Genomic DNA, 19,071 nt, shown 5'->3' on the forward strand with positions numbered 1-19,071 from the left:
GCAGTAGGTACCTGCTAAACTAAAAGGCCCTACCAAGCTCAGACTGGGGTTGGGGCAGCCACGCTGAGCAGATGGAAATCTGCAGAATTTATGCCATCTTTCTCTTGCTAGCTTAACTCGAAGTTCCTTGTAACCAATGACGCCTGATTAAAACACATGCCCATGGGCCTCTGCAGGCAGTCCTGGACTCACTGGTAGCCTCAGAAGCACAGTCAACGCCCTGTCTAGCGCCAGGAATACCTACCTTGGCTTTACATGCAGTGACAGGGCAGGGTGAGCTGGGGTGGCAGGGAGCCATACATGGGTGGCCACAGTCAGCTCTGGGGGTGGTACAGGGCTGCTTGCAGGCCTCATCCACAGCACACTCTCCTTTGTGACAGAGTCTCTGACACGTGTGCATCCCACATGGAAGCATCGCACTGCAGGGTAATCCGCAAGAGATATCAACCAGATGACAGGGGATGTTGCTTCGTAACTAGGGAAGACAGAAGTAGCCAGATTTTCATCTCTGTGTGGGATCTGGGCTAATGTTTACTTTCCTCTTTAAACATTTCTGAACTTAAGAAATCTTTTTTTTTTCTTTTTACAACAAATATGTATTCTGTTGTAATAAAAAGAGAGAAAGTTCCTTTCATCTGAAAAAAATCAGACTCCAAAGTCTAGAAAGTTAGTTTGAAAAAACAAAAAACCCAGATCTGATTTTCATTTAATTCTGCTTGTTATGATCCAAAAAAGGATTTGTGGTAGCAGCCAAGTGTGATTTGGGACACCAACTTTTCGACGTGGACAATATGCATGTGAAGCTAGAGAACTAGGGCACGCTTTAAAATGCTATGACCAACTGGGAGGACCAGACAATTGTTCTTCTCTTTTTTGAACTGCTAAGGCACTGAGCTGACAGAGAAAACGTATATACACAGAGGGGGCATGCTGGGCTGAGGATTCTGAGGCTGCTGGCACGGCTCTTCATAGAAATTCATCTCTCCTCACATCTCCCAACTCCTGGTCTCCAAAGCTTGTTGTTCAGGCAGCCCTGTCATCCATTCCTCAGGTGAATCCCCATTCCAGGGTAAAGATGACTGCATTGTGGGACCAAAGGTAACTTTCATTATTCACTCAAATTCTTTCACGAACCCTCAAAATGAGGGGTAAACTCCTGATCCAACAACACATAACTTCTACACTTGAAGAGGCTTCCAAAGCCTAGGGCATGCTTCTAATCGCTTCTGAATCCGTATTTTGGTAGAATGAATCAGTCAATCATGAAGTACTTACTGACTCTATTACCAGGGTGCTGGAGACAGTTTCTGCACATGTGTGCCCTCTGCTGCCCCCTCTGCACTCTTTGCCTACCTTCTCATTATCATTTAGGATGTGACTTCCCTCAGGATGCCTTCCCTGGTTAGGGGTCCTTTTCTATCCTTCACAGCACTCCGTGCGTCCCACATTACTAGACTTCTAATTGCCTGTTCACATTCTGCCTCCCATCCTAGAGTGAAAGCTCCCCAAGAGCAGGGGCCATGTTGGTCTTCTTCACTCTGACCACCACACCTTGGCCTGCTACCTAGCATATAGGAGGTACGCAATGAATATGTGTGGAATGAAGTCTAAATGAGCTATCAACACAAAGATAATACACAGATGTCTTAGAATGGCTAAGTCTCCCAGGAAGTGAGATTCATAAAGGGAGAACAAATACTAAGGACTATGACTTGAGAACCACCCACAGGAAATAAGTGGAGAAAAATATGCTTATCAAGATAAGAAAAGAACACTAAAAGTATGCTGTCAAAGATGTCAAGAGAATTTCAAGAAACATTGGCCAATATGTTATGAAGTGAAAAGAGCAGGTTACACAACAGTATAAGAGTGAGGAAAAGCATGTGTGTATAACACATGCCTAATAGTCTCTATACCAGAACGTTAAGAGTATTTCTTTCTGGAAAGTAGAATTGTCTTTTCTCAATTGTCTACAATGCATACGCATTCTTAAAATACAAATAAAAATTTTAAGTGTTTCAAAGCATCTATAGTTGACAGGGCCATATATGGCTCCAAGGTCAAGAATGAGGGCAAAGTCCTTAGGGTACTGGCAAACAGAGGTGTGGATGAACCCAGTAGCCAGGATGGGAAGCTGCTGAGTATGTACAGAGCAGTGGCAGCTCATGGAGGGCCCACCTCTACCCCTGGGATGCTCCTACCTGTCTCTAGGCTAGCATCCCCTCCCCATGGTGGTTAACCTAGAAGTTGTCTCTGAACATAGTATGTCCTCTCATGGCCCCTAGCTGAATTTCATTTGGTTGTAACTAGATTAAAAACGATGGCAAAACAGACTTGAAATGCTATCCACTGTATAATTCCATTTATATGACATAGCTGCAAAGCTATGGGGACAGACAACACATCAGTGGTTACCAGGGGCTGGAAGTGGGGAGAGAGAATGATTGAAAGGGGCACGAAGGCATGTCTGCAGTAACTAGACCATTCTACATCTTGATGATGGTGGTGGTTACATGACCGTCTGGATGCCTTTGTCAAAATTTGTGTACCTGTACACGAAAAAGGGTAAATTTTATTGCACACCCATTTTAATTTAATTTTTTAAGATGGGAAAAAATTGGCAGCACTACCACTCTGCTTTTTGGAGTGAATTTACTTTGAGAAACAATGGAACTAACAACTCCTAATGTAATTCAATCATAAGTTTACAGCTGGAATGAACACTTGAGAGAGAAAATTTACCTCGTGTTTGCCCATGCACCATTTCTGAGTTAGGTAAGTACAAGGGGGACACTTCTCCTCACTATGACAAGAGTGATAAACTGCAGGAAGAATAAGATAAAATTAGGAATAATTTCTGAATAAAACCACATAAACTTTTATATATGTTATAAATGACATAGGCCAGGAGCTTTTTAATACAAGAACCGGTAGCACTTTTTAAAAATCGTCCTAAGAAAGTAAAAAGTAGCCGGCTTCATATTAAAAATACACTATTAAGAGGAAAAAAGCTGGTTTAAAATCAATAAACTCAGTAGGACACCACTTTTATCTTAGGAAAAAGAAGGCACACTCACACACAGACGCACACGTATATATCTGTTCACGGAAAAAGGTCCTGAAAAGTATATGCTGCCATGTAAACACTGGTAATTCCTAGAAGGTAGGCTAACGGATGATTTAATTGAAATCTTTTGGATTTATCTCTATCTTCTTTCTTTCTTCATAATAAACATACATTGCTTTTGTAACAAAAAAAGCAAGTTACTTGCTAGGGCTTCTTCTGACCTTTTGGGTTTGTCAGGGACCCAGAGCACAAACCCAGAAGGGCACACAGAGGCACCTTCACAGCAGCTGCCTGAGCACAGGTAGCAAGGGCGACCCTGCAACATGACCTGAGAGCAGTGCACAGTCACGCAGCAACACCCTCCGTGACACAGAGTGAGCAGGCTGTGGTGACTGGAGGGAGGGAGACGGCACTCACCTGGGTGGTCACATTCATGGACTCTGGCACAGGTTTGGGTGCACTCGGGGGGCCTAGTACCGCAGGGGACTGGAGGGTAGATCACGGATGCACCGCAGTGGCAGGTTAATTCATCAAAGCCTGGTGAAAGAGCAGGCGAAGCAAAATAATCCTTCCTAAGTTTGGGACGTGCATGCACATATTTATATTTTTACATACATGTAAACACACACATATATATATTATTGCTTATATTCCTAGAGGAGAATTTTTTGTGGAGCTACTTAAAAAAAAACAACAGATTTTTATTTTATTAAATTTGAGCTGGTGACGAAGGAGCAGAGAAATATGAACTGTTCCATTTTTACTTGCAACAAACTCTAGGTCCATGAATAACCCAACACATTCTTACTTGTATTTCTAAACAAGTCTATGGACCATCTCATTTTGAGACTTCCACTAAAAACACAATTTTTTTTAACTCCTTTGGCTAGGAAAATGGGTAGAGATTATAACAGCCACAGGTAATTAACAATCATACAAAAATGCACATTTGAATATAAACCTCAGAGAGTGACTGAAGTCTTCCAAACGAACTTTTATAGTTACAAACAACATCTATTGTGCAAAATAAGAAGCTGAAATGAAGCACAGAGCTAATATTTGAGTTCATTAGAAGCAGTTCACAAGCCAAATCAATATAGGGGTTCACGTGGGACGGCTCTAACAAGGAGCCACTTTGTCAAGAGCTCTCTAAACTCTTAGACCTCAAGGGAAGCCAGCTCTCCAACTCTGGGTCTAGGCAGAGGCCAGGCCTTTGACTAGTCATGGTTCCCAAGAAGGGCTCCAGAGTTGGGAAGCCCAGGGCCCTCCAGAAGTCTTCCACCCACTGCTGTTCTCCAGCTAGCACTCCCTGGCAAATTCTTCAGAGGCTATACAATTCCGCAAAAAGAATCCTGTAGATATGGTAAGGAGACTTAGGCTTCTAGGCCTGGATCCATTATTCTTCTGCTCTGTAACCATGGGCAGGTAATTTAACCTCTCAGCGCCATCTTTCTGTCAAATGGGGATACCAAACTTTGACAACAAGCTTATTGTGAGGATGAGCTAATATATGTGAAAAAGCTAGGTAAAGGGTAAGGGGCTATGTAAGTTGTTGTTATGATGGAACTCCATGTATGTGATTTACTGACTCAATTCCTTTCTGAAATGAGGCAGGCCTAGCATTCTAGAGAAGACACTTTGGGAAACCCTGATCTTGGCCGATTTTTTAATGCAGCAGTTCTCAAAATGTGCTCTGTTGACCCCTAGGGGGATCCTTTCAGTGAATCCACAAGGTCACAATTATCTTCAGAGTACTGTAATACTAAGATGCTATTTGTCTTTTTCACTATGTTTACATTTGCACTGACGGTGCAAAAGCAATGGATGGTAAAACTGCTGGGGCCTTAGCACAAATCAAGGCAGTAGCACCACGCTGTAATCACTATATTTTTCACTGCCAAGTACTTGTAGTAAATTAAAAATGCCAGTTTTATTTAAGAAAGTCCTTGAGGATACAATTAAAAAAAAAAAAAAAAAGAAATGGGATCTTTGAGCACATGACTTTTTAATATTCAGTGGGATAAAATAGAAAATATACATAAATCACTTCTGCTGCACAATAAAATACTCTGACTGTTTTAAAGAATTGCTATTTGTGTGCCTCTTTGAATTGTGAGCTGAATTAACTTCACCTTTTTCATAAAGCATTGTTTTTATTTGAAAGAATGACTGACAGACAACCTATGGTTATTCAAGACTTGGGTATTTGGCAGGCATTTTCTCAAAAATTAACAAAAGTTAGCCTGTCACGTCTAGAAAACTGATTCAGTTGCCAATGATAAAACTCAAGCTTTCACAGGAAGACAGAATTCTGGGAAATTTGTATCCACCATTGTTTATACTTAAAAGACTTTTCTGGTAAGGCCAGTGGTTATATTAATGGATGTGAGTTTTTGGTATTATTATAACATGAAACATGTCAACATTTGAAAGATCTATATAACAAAACGATTCTTTTCCAAATGACCAATGCATGCTGTTGTAAAATCATAACAAGATTGCTGTAAGATCCATTCAAAGTACAAGATACAACAATGAATTTTAATGTAACACAGAATAAAAACAAAACACTGACTCAACTTCTTTCTGAAATGAGGATGAGTTTTGGTATACTATCAAAGAAGAATATCCATGATTGTTTGAAATGGTTTAAAAAAAAGCCCTTTCTTTTCCAAATAGCTACCTGTGTGAGGTGGGATTTTTTTTTTCGTATACCAATACATCACAACAGATTGAATGCAGAAGCAGGTATGAGAATCCAACTGTCTTCTATTAAACTAAGCATCTATTCTTCTCACTAATTTTTAATTTGGAAAATATAGTTATTTTTCAAAAAATATGTTATTTATGTTCACATGTAATAGTTATATTATTATTTTAAAATTTTTTCTAAGTTTTAATGTGGTAAACTCACTTAAAAAGAGTTCTTTAGGGTCCTTATTAATTTCTAAGAATATGAATGAGTCTTAAGACCAAAAAGTTTGCTGTTTTAATGGAAGGATATAGAGAAAGAAGACTGCTGAGGACAAGATCTGGGTCAATAACATTCAAGAGGCAAACAGCAGAAAAGGAATCCATTAATGAATTGTCTCAAGATTGTTGCTTACATTCCAGGTTTCGTACACTTAGGTACAATATAGCACTAGGCATAACTTTAAGTCTTACTATATCTGAAATACTAAGGCTTAGTTCAGTAACGAAAGGAGCCCTGGTGGTGCAACAGTTAAGTGCTTGGCTGCTAAATGAAAGATTGGTGGTTCAAACTTACCCAGTGGCTCTGTGGGAGAAAAGCCTGGTGACCTGCTCCTGTAAAGATTACAGCCTAGAAAATCCTATGAGACAGTTCTACTCTGTCACGTGGGATCGCCATGAGTCAAAATCAACTCGATGGCACCTAATAATAGTTCAGTAATCCATACCAATCTAAGCAAACCAATCTCTCAAAATATATTATACCTCAAATTCTAAAAAACTCTCATAATAAACTAAAGTGAAGACACGCACTGGTTTGCCAGCATGTCTGGCAATTCCCACGATGACACGGTTCCTCACACCTGTGAAGGCCACAACGGAGTTTCCTCCCACAAATCAAAGGGCACTTGTGCTCTTTATCCTGGGAAGAGAGATTTATATTTATATATAAAATGGTCTCCATTTTATATAAACAATAAAATTCATAAATAAGCAGCTCTCCACATTTATGGATGAAATGATATCTGGGGTAAGGTTCAAAAGAATCAGGGTGGGGGAGTAGGTGGGGATATGGATGAAAAAAGACCAGCCATGAGCTGATCACTACTGAAGCTGGTACTGGGGCTATGGTGACTTATTATACTATTCTCTCTGCATTTGTATACGTTTGAAATTTTTGATGAGGCTAAAAAAAAAAAAGAGAAACTTCATAAACCAAACTTCCTAGTTCATTAAATCACTGAGCAATACAAGAAATAAGGAACATTTCAAATCCTCCCCCCAAAAATGAATACGAAGTGAGTAAAGTCTTTTAGCCTTAAAAATAAACAAACAAACTCATTGCTGTCCAGTTGATTCCGACCCATAGTGACCCTATAGGACAGATGAAAACTGCACCATAGGGTTTCCAAGGAGCGCCTGGTGGATTTGTGCTGCCATCTTCTTGGTTAGCAGCCGTAGCTCTTAGCCACTAGCCACCAGGGTTTCCAAGTCGTGATATACAGCACAGTTTCACCATTCTTCAATGAATTTGTCAATATATAAACTTTCAAATAACAGGAACTATGTGTATGCGTATATATAAACATAGTGGCAACAGCAAGAAAGTGCTTCCTTTATTTGGTTCCATAGAAGTGAATCTTTCGGGTAACTGCAACTTGTTCCTTTCAAAAATGTTGGGACAGCACATAAACCCCTGTAGAGAACCTGTGGTTTTGGGCTCTGGGGCCTGAGGTCTTCTGTCTTTCCTCCATGTTGCCACTGGATGATACTGGCTAACTTCTCGATCAGGCTAAGGCCTAAAAAGGCCCAGTCTCTCTCTGCTGAGCAGGCGCGGGGACTATGATAGCTCTCTGACTGCTGCTCAGGAGCCTCTTCCAATGATTTCTGAGTCTGGGTTGCATTCCAGAAGCTCAGCCCTGAATGCATGGGATCTAATGATAGGCCCACTTACCACACAGCATATCTCGTTACATTTATGGCGTCCACACAACCGTTTCTTGTTACACCGCTTGTCACACATAAATGTGGCATCTGCTGTGGCCAATTAAAAAGAAAAAAAGAAACAAACAAACACACAGGCAAGGATATGTACATTCATTCAACAAATATTTGAGGGACCACTTGCTTTAGAAATACAAATGTAATAATGTAAATAAATTAGTGACGGTGAAAATGTATATTAAAATATCATTTTTTACCTGTCAGATTGTCAAAAAAAATAGAAAAGAAAGATTGATTAAAATATGGCATGTGTAGAGGTGTGGAGAAAAAGGTACACTCATAGTGGATAGAAGTATAAACTTTTAGAGTACATAAGTGTCAAAATTTTAAGAGATAATTCTATTTTAAGGAATCGTTCCTACAGATATACTTTCAAAAATGGGCTAAGACCATATATTTTATTTGAAATATCCAGAATAGGCAAATCAATAGAAAGAAAACAGCTTAGTGGTTGCCATGGGCTGCAAGAAGGGAGGAATGGGGAGTGACTGCTTAATGGATATGGGGTTTCCTTTTGGGGTGATAAAAAGCACAAACAACAAAAGAAAAAACAGATAAATCAGACTTCATCAAAATTAAAAGCTTTTATGCATCAAAGAATGACATCAAAAAGCGAAAAGACAGCCCACAAAATGGGAAAGAATATTTGCAAACCATACATCTGATACGGGCTAGTGTTAAGAACATATTAAAAAAACTCTTACAGCTCAGACAATCCAATTAAGAAATGGGAAAAGGACTTGAATAGACATTTCTCCAAGGAAGATATACATACGGCCAATAAGTGCATGAAAAGATGCTCAACATCATTAGTCACGAGGGAAATGGAAATCAAAACTACAATGAGATACCACTTCGCACCCACTAGGATGGCTATGATTTTTTAAAAATTTATTTATTGTGCTTTAGGTGAAAGTTTACAAATCAAGTCAGTCTGTCATAGAAAAAGTTATACACACCTTGCTGTGTACTCCTAGCTGCTCTCCTCTTAATGAGACAGCACATTCCTCCTCTCCACCCTGTATTCCCCGTATCTGTTCAACCAGCTCCCCTCCTTCTCTTCTCGCCACCAAACAGGAGTCGCCCACATAGTCTCATGTGTCTACTTGAGCCACGAAGTTCACTCCTCACTGGCATCATTGTCTATTATAGTCCAGGCCAATCCCTGTTTGTAGAGTTGGTTTTGGGAATGGTTCCAATCTTGGGCTATCAAAGGGTCCAGGGACCATGGTCGTCAATTTCCCTCCGGTCTCAGACCATTAACCCTGGTCTTTTTACAAGAATTTGAGATTTGCATCCCACTGTTCTCCTGCTCCATCGGGGATTCTCTATCGTGTTCCCTGTCAGGGCAGTGATTGGTGGCAGCCAGAAGATCAGGTACCATCTAGATCTTCTGGTCTCAGGCTGATGGAGTCTCTGGTTTATGTGGCCCTTGCTGTTTCTTGGGCTCATATTTACCTTGTGTCTTTGGTGTCCTTCATTCTCCTTCGCTCCAGGTGGGCTGAGACCAATTTACGCATTTTAGATGGCCGCTTGCTAGCATTTAAGACCCCAGATGCCTCTCACCAAAGTGGGATGCAGAACGTTTTCTTAATACATTTTGTTACGCCAACTGACCTAGATGTCCCCTGAAACCATGGTCCCCAGACCTTCATCCCTGCTATGCTGACCTTCGAAGCATTTGGTTGTATTCAGGAAACTTCTCTGCTTTTCGTTTAGCCCAGTTGTACTGACTATCCCTGTGTTATGTGTTGCCCTTCCCTTCACCTAAAAAAATTTTTGCTACTACCTAGTTAGTGAATATCCCTCACCCTCCCTCCCCACCCTTGTAACTATCAAAGAATATTTTCTTTTGTGTTTAAACTTTATCTAGAGTTCTTAGAACAGTGGTCTCATATAATATTTGTCCTTTCACAGTTGACTAATTTCGCTCAGCATAATGCCTTCCAGATTCCTCCACGTTATGAAATGTTTCACAGATTCATCGTTGTTCTTAATCGTTGCACAGTATTCCATTGTGTGAATATATCATAATTTATTTATCCATTCATCCTTTGATGGGCACCTTGGTTGCTTCCATCTTTTTGCTATTGTAAACAGTGCTGCAATGAACATGGGTGTGCATATATCTGTTCATGTGAAGGCCCTTATTTCTCCAGGATATATTCCAAGGAGTGGAATTGCTGGGTCGTATGGTAGTTCTATTTCTAGCTTTTTAAGGAAGCACCAAATAGATTTCCAAAGTGGTTGTACGATTTTACATTCCCACCAGCAGTGTGTAAGTGTTCCAGTCTCTCCGTGACCTCTCCAACATTTATTATTTTGGATTAATGCCAGTCTTGTTGGAGTGAGATGAAATCTCATTGTGGTTTTGATTTTAATTTCTCTAATAGCTAATGATCGTGACCATTTCCTCATGTATCTGTTAGCAGCGTGAATGTCTTCTTTGGTAAAGTGCCTGCTCATATCCTTTGGCCATTTTTTAATTGGGTTATTTGCCTTTTTGTTGTTGAGTTTTTGCAGTATCATGTAGATTTTAGAGATCAGATGCTGATCGGAAATGTCATAGCTAAAAACTTTTTCCCAATCTGTAGGTAATCTTTTTATTCTTTTGGTGAAGTCTTTGGATGAGCATAGGTGTTTGACTTTTAGGAGCTCCGAGTTATCTAATTTCTCTTCTGGTGTTTTTACGCTGTTAATAATGTTTTGTATACTGTTTATGTAGGATTGCTATGATTTAAAAAAAATGGAAAATAACAAGTGTTGGTGAAGATGTGGAGAAACCGGAACCCTTGTACATTGCTAGTAGCCATGTAAAATAATGTAGCTGCGTTAGAAATATCTGGCAGTTCCTCAAAAAAGTAAACACAGAAGTAGCCATGTAAAATAATGTAGCTGCTTTAGAAATATCTGGCAGTTCCTCAAAAAAGTAAACACAGAATTACCATATGACCTAGCAATTCCACTCCTAGGTATATATACCCCAAAAAACTGAAAATCAGTGTTAAAACAAAAACTTGTGCACAAATGTTCACAGCAGTGCTATTTACAACAGCCAAAAGATAGAAACAACCCAAATGTCCATCAACTGATGAATGGAAAAACAAAATGTGGTTTACACATACAATGAAATGTTATTCAGCCATAAAAAGAAATGAAGTACTTATACACGTTACAGCATGGATGAACCTTGAAAACATTATGCTAAATGAAATACGTCAGACACAAAAGACCACATACTGTATGATTCCACTTATATGAAATACCCAGAATAGGTAAATCAGTGGAGACAAAAAGTAGATTAGTGGTTGCCAGGGGCTACAGGGAGGGAGGAATGGGGAGTGACAGCTTAATGGATATGGGGTTTCCTTTTGGGGTGATGAAAACGTTTTGGAATTAGAGGTGATGACTGCACTACATTGTGAAGGTTGTGAAGGTACTAAATGTCACTGAATTATACACTTTAGGTTAATTTTATTATATGTGAATTTTACAACAATTTTTATAAAAAGGAAAAAGTGGGCTAGATATTGAAATATTTATGAATGAAATAATGTCTGGGATTTGCTTTCAAGTACTTCAGCAAGTGCTTGAAAAAAAGTAGGGAAGGGATGGATGAAACAATATAGATGAAATGTTCATAATTATTGATGAGTGACAGGTACATGGGGATTCATTATACTAGTCTCTCTACTTTCACCTATGATTGAAATTTGCCATCATAAAAATTTTTTACAAAGTAAGAGAGGATGGTTATGTATTATTTGTAATGGGAAAAATTGGAAAACAACCTAATGATCACCCTCAGGGCAACGGTGATCTATGTCATGGCTCATCCACACAATGGAATACTCTGTGAGAGGGAGAGCTATAGACTAACTTGCCAAAATGTCTTTGCTATGCTACTACTATTATTTTTAATTGTTGTACACTTGATCTATTATTGAGGGAAAAGACCAAGTTGCAGACAGTATGCTTAGTTAGTATAAAACTAACTTTAGGGGAAAAACTATCCTAGCACATATATGTGTCCAAATGAATAAAGAAAAAGATCTGGAACCAGACCCAATCAACTATTGATAGAAGTTTCTTCAGAGGAGTGGAACTAGGAGGGAAAAAAAATGGGGTGCGGGTATATTTTAATTTTTCACTTTACATTGCTTTATATATTTTTTACTTCAAAAGTATATTACTTTTGTAATCTTTTCAAATTATTTTTTAATCACCAAAATTTTGAATGTGGTTTTGAGGCAAATACTGCTGGTTACCTCCCAAACAGCCACTCCCTTGCTTCTTCAGGCTAACAGACCTTAATTTTATTCAGAAATTGGACATCCATGTGTTCCTCAGTCCTGGGGGATAAATGTTGACTAGTTTAGCACTCCATGGTAATTCCACTCCCCTTATTAATGACTGGTTTAGGCAGGAGCATGTGACACAAAGTGTACTGAGGCCTTTCACGACTGTTTTCCCTGCTTGTAAAAGGAGACAGAAGACAAAGACTCTCTCTTTCTTCCCTTTAGATATTGTTAGGTAAGGACAACAACATATGATGTTGCTGTGGAGTCACTGTGGCCGCCTGATAGCCATGAAGGGAAAGCCAAGATCACAGAGAAGCTGAACTGGAGTCCTGGAACCACTGAGCTTGAAATTAACCAACCCTGATCTTGTTCTGCCTCCAGGCTTCCTCTTATTGCTGAAGTCACTTTTTCTTTGTTTTCTGTTACCTGTAGCCGGAAGCATCCTAACTGATACAACTTTCTTCCTGACTAGAGTAAGAGCTCTTATTTTGTACACACTCATTCTCTGTCCCTTTTGCAAAGAGGTTTTAAGGTGACATAAACAAAAGACCAGATGACAGTTAGGAAAACAGGAACAGAGCAGGAATAGAGAGGGGAATCAGGATCAAGGACAAAGGAAGAAACAATATTCTAGGCCTCAAGGCTAAGAACTCTACTGGCTGAGACCCTGGTCCAGGTATCCAGCAGTCCTAAGGGGACCAAGCATCAGAGCCAGTGTATAAAAAGTCTGCTTCATTAGATATTATTTACCTTTACCTTTCCCAACATTTCATTATGAAAAATTTCAAGCATATAAGACAGTTGGAACAATTTTACAGTAATACCCATCACCTAGATTCTACCATTAACATTAACTATACTTACTTCCTCACATTATCTATCATTCTCCTACCCATCCACCAATTTATCTTCTTTATTTTATGCATTTCACACTAAGGTGCAGATGTCACTATACTTCCCCTAAATATTTCAGCATGCGTATCATCAACTACAATTTGGTTTATGGTTCTTTTATTTTTCTTTTGAGGTAAAACTTACATATAATGAATACATAAATCTTAAGTAGACCTTTGCTGAATTTTGACAAATGCATAACCCAAACCCCTATCAAGATACGGAACATTACTTTCACCCCAGAAAGCTCCCTCCTGCCCCTTCCCAGTCATACATACCTTCACTTTTGAGACTGGTACACGGAAGCTCCTGTGGAAAAAAGGAAAAGAAATAGCAACTACTTCAGGAGTAAATGAAATAACACAACTATAGAATAATGGTAAATGTAACATGCATACCCCTAGTATCCTTTTACTTCTCTGGCAGTCACTTACTCACGTAACTGGAGCTAGGTTAGCCCAGTCCTTGTATTAATGTGCTTTACTCACAACAGGGTCCCAGGCTTACTGGCTTTTTGTGTAAATGTAATTCTAACAATCTTTGTGGTCTGGTCTCCAAATTCACAACAGGTTAGGAATTGTAAAATCTGAATGGAAGAGGGGCTGTTAGAGGTACACAACTGTCTGACAAGAAAAAGCCCTTAAGAGCAGATGTAAGAATTGAAAATATGTAACAATTTGGTACCATTCCCTGCAGGGGCAAACAGCTTTACACACTCAAGAGCCTCTGACTACACTGTTGAACTGCAGCAAAAGTGGAAGACAGCATTCACAATTTAATTATGTATGAATGGCCCCAAAGTTCTGTCATGTGTAATTTTGCTCAGGCATGATCCAAATAATATGTGTTGCAAGGCTGGTGTGTGGAGAGTGAGTTGGTCACTTAGGAGACAGTAAGCCTGGCTGGCTCTCCAGCATCCACATCTGAATTTGGCTTTGACGATGCCTACAAATTGCTACGGACACAGAAACTTGTAAAACAATAAAGACATTTCTTCTTAGTAAAAATGGCCATGAGGGGGAAAAATCCAGATACTAGAGTTGACAACAGAAGTGAAGAGGTTTAAGAAAGTAAAACTTCTTGGCCAGAAAATATCCATTTTAGATAAATTAACGAGTTGGATGAGATCAATGATATGAAAGATTTCCCCATACATTCTCCACAGCTATAAAGCAAAAGTGACTCATGAGAGTGCCTGAGTGAGTGGGCCAGGCAATGCAAACACTGACATGTATGGAAGAGCGGATATGCTGGAGTGGGGAGAGACAGAGCTCTCATAAATCTCACCATAAACATGAATTACTAATAAAAACAATATTCTTCGTTGAGGAGGTAGTAAGATACAGCATACATTTCTCAAAGACTCCCACCAAAGTGATTAAAATAAAACCTTTGAAGTTCAAGAAATAAGTTTTATCTAGAAAACTCACTTTTGTAGACAAGCCCATTCCATAACAAAAGATATTTCATGAAAAATCCATATTCATGAAAAATCTGGCTAAACAACAAAGTGATGATTATTAGCTTTTTGAAGAGATTTTTTACTTTGTCAAAAGATCAGAAACTGCTAAAATGATAAGACATTCCTTCTCAGTAAAAATTGATATTTATAGTAAGCTCCTTTAGTAATTTTAGAATAAGACTTCCATTTGCAAAAATTCAATTTGCACATAGCATTTCCAGAATACACTCACTACCCTGGGGTCTACCAGTAGAGGATGAGGACTAAGAGCAAGTGAGCAGCAAGGAAGCACAGAGATAAAGAAAAGGATTCTTCAGTAGAAAGAAGCAAACTGACAGCATCCATTTGCATCATATAGGTCCCACCCGTACTTGGTGACAAAGGGCTATCAGGAGCACCTCTGGGCATTAATAAACTTGTGATTACTAAGTCACACTCTTCAGTCTGGTATTTACAAAGCACAAAGTGGTCCTGTGCCTGACATTTAGACATCTCTACTAGTCTGTGTATACTGTGGTTTCTTTTAGAAAAACCCACACATTCTCATACAACTTTTGTCACATGCAAATTGCATTAATTTTACTTTTTTTTCTTCTACTCTGAAGCTTACCTATTAAGCTAGCTGCCAACTTATGGACTATATCCTCAGAATAATATGCAAGTCAGCTGCTGCCCAGACCTTGGCCTGCATTTTCCCAGACTTAACCACTATATGGGATGAAGCAGGCAGGGAAAGGACACTTCAAGTCCTGACCCAGGCCCAGGAGCACATCTCCCCATGTCCCACCTGCAGGGACTTCCTTAGCTCCCAACCCTGCCTATGTTTAGAGGGGTCTCTTCTTGTCATTTGTTTATCTCAATTTCACTTTTTTCCAACATAAAAGAAAAGCCTCCAAAGTACAGATAGAGAGAGGCTGAAGGAAACTTTAGTATATGCTAATCCTTCTTAGTCCTTGTATTTACAATTCCTTCCCACGCCCCTCCCCCTCCCCACTGAGGTTTTCATCAGATTTTAACAAAGAAAACCAACTGCTCAAAATTCCATCTCCACCCTGGCCTGTGCTCTGCTGGGACAGGTGCCAACATTGTCTGAAATGACCAGAAGGAGGTCAGACAGCAGGACAGATCAACAACCAGCATGTTCCATAAGCTGTATCACCCAAAGACCTCCACAGGAAGGCTTCCTGCCTCTTCTAGCTGAACACACAGGAAAGGGCAGTACCTGCCTTATCCCCACTGTTGGCCTCTGAGGCTTGAATGCCGCACCCCCAAAACCTGTCCTACAACTGGCCCATAATAGGTATCGGTATACACTACCTAATGCTGTCGAGTTGATTCCAACTCATGGCGACCCCATAGGTCAGAGCAGAGCAGCCCCACAGGGTTTCCAAGGACCATCTGGTGGATTTGAACTGCTGACTTTTTGGTTAACAGCTGAACTCTTAACCGCTATGCCATCAGGGTTTCCCAGTATACACTAGGGGGATTGAACCTATCACTCATAGTGTTACAATAATAACATCGAGGTTATCTTTTTCAAAGAAAATACACTGAGAAACTATCTTAACCATCCTACAAAGTAAGCGATTCCTCCTCTCCCATAATCACCGATTTAAAAGGCATAGGTGGTGACAACTCTGGCATTGTTTAGGATTTACCTTTGTTCTGAAACAGCATCTGCAGGAAATAACTGATGTGCGAGAGCAAGGTCCACAGTCTCCTTCATGGCAGAGCTTTTCACAGGTATGAATGAAATCTTCAATAAAAATGAAAAGAGCTGGGAATGAAAATTGCCAACTACTCATTTTCAGACTCCCAAGTTCACTAAGCCACACTCGTCTTTCACCTCTACTCCATGCAACTCCAGAATCAGATGAGAGAAGAAGGACGTAGTCAACGGCTCTTCCCCTATCTTCCCTTCATCCAGTAGGCTGGGCCTTTTCCCACAAGCGCAGGGCCCAGCATAAGGCACTGGAATGTGCTCTGGAGTGCATGGTGCTTTGCCTAAAGAAAGGAACTTATCTTCTAACCCTTTTTTTCACCATATTATTTAGTCCACAAGACTCCGGGTTAGAATTGCATCTCCTAAAAATTGTAGCTATAGATGAATTTGCTGAAGTATTCTTGACTCTGAAAACCATCTGGGGATTAGCAATAATGAGAAGCCATGATCCATAATCTCAGTCCACAGAGCACCTCATGCTACCATTCCAGAAGTAAAATTCCATCTGTATTCTCCTGTACTGAAGGCTGTATCTCTGTGATGGAAATTTCCTACTGGTTGAGATACCAGAAGAACCTAAACAAATCTACAGATAAACCAGGGCTGAACAAAACTGACTCATTGTTAGCATTAGTCATGGGCTTGTCTTTGAGTTTCTCCTTCCAATTCAGCTTAGTTCCTTAAAGTTTTCCATGTTGAAAAATCTGCTGAGGTTTTATACCTTTATGGTTACCCTCTAATCCCTTGAGCTGGCCTCGTCCCACCCCAAGGCCTGTTCATACTAACAATTCCTGCCTTCCTCTTGCTCAAGTCTCCTTGTATTATTCATTTCATATTTCCTCTTTCTCTCATTGTCAACAAGATACTTTAGCATTAGGTAGGATTTCTAGTCATTATATACTAAATTCTTATAAAGCTGACTAAGTGCTTCTTGAAAGGGGAAGAACTTTACTATCCTCCTTGATTTAGAAGAATTTGCCCTCTGTTTCACAGGGTTTATATGCAGATACTTTTCCACAGCAGCCACAGAGAACTAATGGTTTTCCTAACCCAACTACAACATATATTAAAATATGAGAAAAGAGGATTTTTCCTTTATACATAATTTAAAGTCAAACTGAGAAAAAGGATTCGGTAGCCTCCTTCTACTAGCTCCTGTTGGTACCTGGGAGAAATGTGGAATCTCTCTTTTCAATAAAAATGGAAACCAAAACTAAAAATTCTAGCTTTACCTAAGAGGTGTGTATGGTTATGGGAACACCTCTCTTATTCTGACTCAATTGTCCAATAATCTCATCGTCCGGAACACACAGCGTTTGAGCACTCTTTCAGAAGAGATGGTATTAAGTCATTACACAACTGCACACATACATTCCCCAAGGACTGCCTCAGCAAGTCCTAGGTAGAAACTCAGACTATCACTTTGTGTAGAGCTGACTGCAACAGACTTTCTCTGGTTTCCATATCCAAGTAACCAGGAAGCTACAAATCAGAAGAAGTAAGGGGGAGTCATTAAAGGTGGGCACACAAGTATGCTAAAAGCATTGATAGTAAACAACAAGATTTAATAAGCAAATGAAATAATTCAAATTGCACAGCAGTATGGGGCAAACAGCCTGAGCTACCTCAGCAGGCCCCAAGGGCATTCTGTATTCAGTATAACGTAGTAACTGAGGTTCATGAAAATGATTGAGTTTACAATGGGAAAGAAATTATCCTCAGTAATTACTGTTTAAGGAAATAAGAAAATGTAAATTTTAGAAAAATATCCACATAAGACGATGCATAAGAAGTGTTATTCTCAGATAGATGGAAAACTTAGCTATAATGATATTCCTTGAGTGGTTCAAACGGTTGAAGTTTTACTGCACCTAGCATTTTAATCCTTAAACGTCTCACTCACAGTTATTTTAGCATGTTCCTATTATACGAAAATGCTTTTAAATACTTGTTGAACCCTGGATTAATAAGAGGATACATGGAATTTGTACTGTGTGGAGACATCAGAGCTCCCCGTGGAACAGCGTCTCACCACAGCTGCCTAGGGTTGGCAATCAAACACCCAAGTAAGAGAGATCACCTGAGCAAATGTGCATTTTCACAAGTACATTCTGAAGAGGAAAGAAAAAAAACACCTAAACAAATCTGACCATAATATTTAGATAAGCCTGATATTGTACTGCTATTTTAACACTTTTAAGTAATCATTACTGCCAAAGATTTACATTAGTACTTATAAAGCCAACTTTAGGCCAATAGCTACCTAAGGAACCACAAGGCAGTGGCTTGCCACACACTTTCCCACATGAGGGGACAGGATCCATGCACGTTTTCCGACCACTACTTCCATGTTCTAGCAATTGGCTGAGAGGAGTTTGGCCACAAGGGCAACAGCGCACCAGCTGGGGGAGCCGTGGGCACAGCTGGCAGGGCTGAGGATGGCACACTTGAGAACACGTATGGTTCCCACATTTCAAGTCCCTGTGGAAAAAAACACAACAGACTATTACATAATTGTTACATAAAATGCAGCTTTACTCTTATTGAGAAAAAAGGTAAAACCTTACTTGCCACATATCTTTAAACAGCCAAAGTCCCCAAATCCATCAGACTTTCCTACATCTGTTCCACATAATACGTCTCGGGGGGTGCTGCCACAGTAGCATACTTGAGAGACAATTTCAAAAACAAAATATCAGTAACCTGTGTGGGTTCTTCTAATAGTCAAAACAATTCATTTTTTAAGGGAACGCAAAATGCAATTCACTGGAGTGTTGCTGAGACCTAATGCAGAAATGAGCGTGGTTTATACAGCAGCTCTGTCTAAGATTCACCTAAGTAAGAGCTTTACCATAGGAAGAAAGAAAAAAGGCCTTGTTAGGCCCTTGTCACTATCTTAGACCCTCTACAGCACAAGAATAGCATTAAA

The 19,071-nt window shown here is 39.7% G+C and overlaps 1 protein-coding gene across 6 annotated transcripts in view; it reads right to left on the reverse strand.

Annotated features, from left to right (window-relative positions):
* The window catches only part of NFX1 (nuclear transcription factor, X-box binding 1), a 60,768-nt gene that overhangs the window by 13,522 nt on the left and 28,175 nt on the right, over positions 1 to 19,071 (reverse strand). For 4 of the 6 annotated variants that reach the window (XR_010323076.1, XM_064291803.1, XM_064291801.1 and 1 more), the window contains exons 8-16: positions 18,710 to 18,809; positions 18,406 to 18,623; positions 16,078 to 16,175; positions 13,236 to 13,266; positions 7,713 to 7,795; positions 6,572 to 6,680; positions 3,485 to 3,604; positions 2,743 to 2,822; positions 241 to 475 (exon numbers count right to left, since the gene is read on the reverse strand). Coding sequence is in view for 5 of the 6 variants with exons in the window: in XM_064291803.1 (XP_064147873.1) it covers positions 241 to 475; positions 2,743 to 2,822; positions 3,485 to 3,604; positions 6,572 to 6,680; positions 7,713 to 7,795; positions 13,236 to 13,266; positions 16,078 to 16,175; positions 18,406 to 18,623; positions 18,710 to 18,809 (1,074 nt within the window). In the remaining variant the exon portion in view is untranslated. The remainder of the gene's footprint in view (positions 1 to 240; positions 476 to 2,742; positions 2,823 to 3,484; positions 3,605 to 6,571; positions 6,681 to 7,712; positions 7,796 to 13,235; positions 13,267 to 16,077; positions 16,176 to 18,405; positions 18,624 to 18,709; positions 18,810 to 19,071) is intronic. The other 2 variants (XM_064291802.1, XM_064291804.1) reach the window with 2 other exon arrangements.

Source organism: Loxodonta africana, chromosome 9, assembly GCF_030014295.1.
Source record: "Loxodonta africana isolate mLoxAfr1 chromosome 9, mLoxAfr1.hap2, whole genome shotgun sequence".
Lineage (NCBI taxonomy): Eukaryota > Metazoa > Chordata > Mammalia > Proboscidea > Elephantidae > Loxodonta > Loxodonta africana.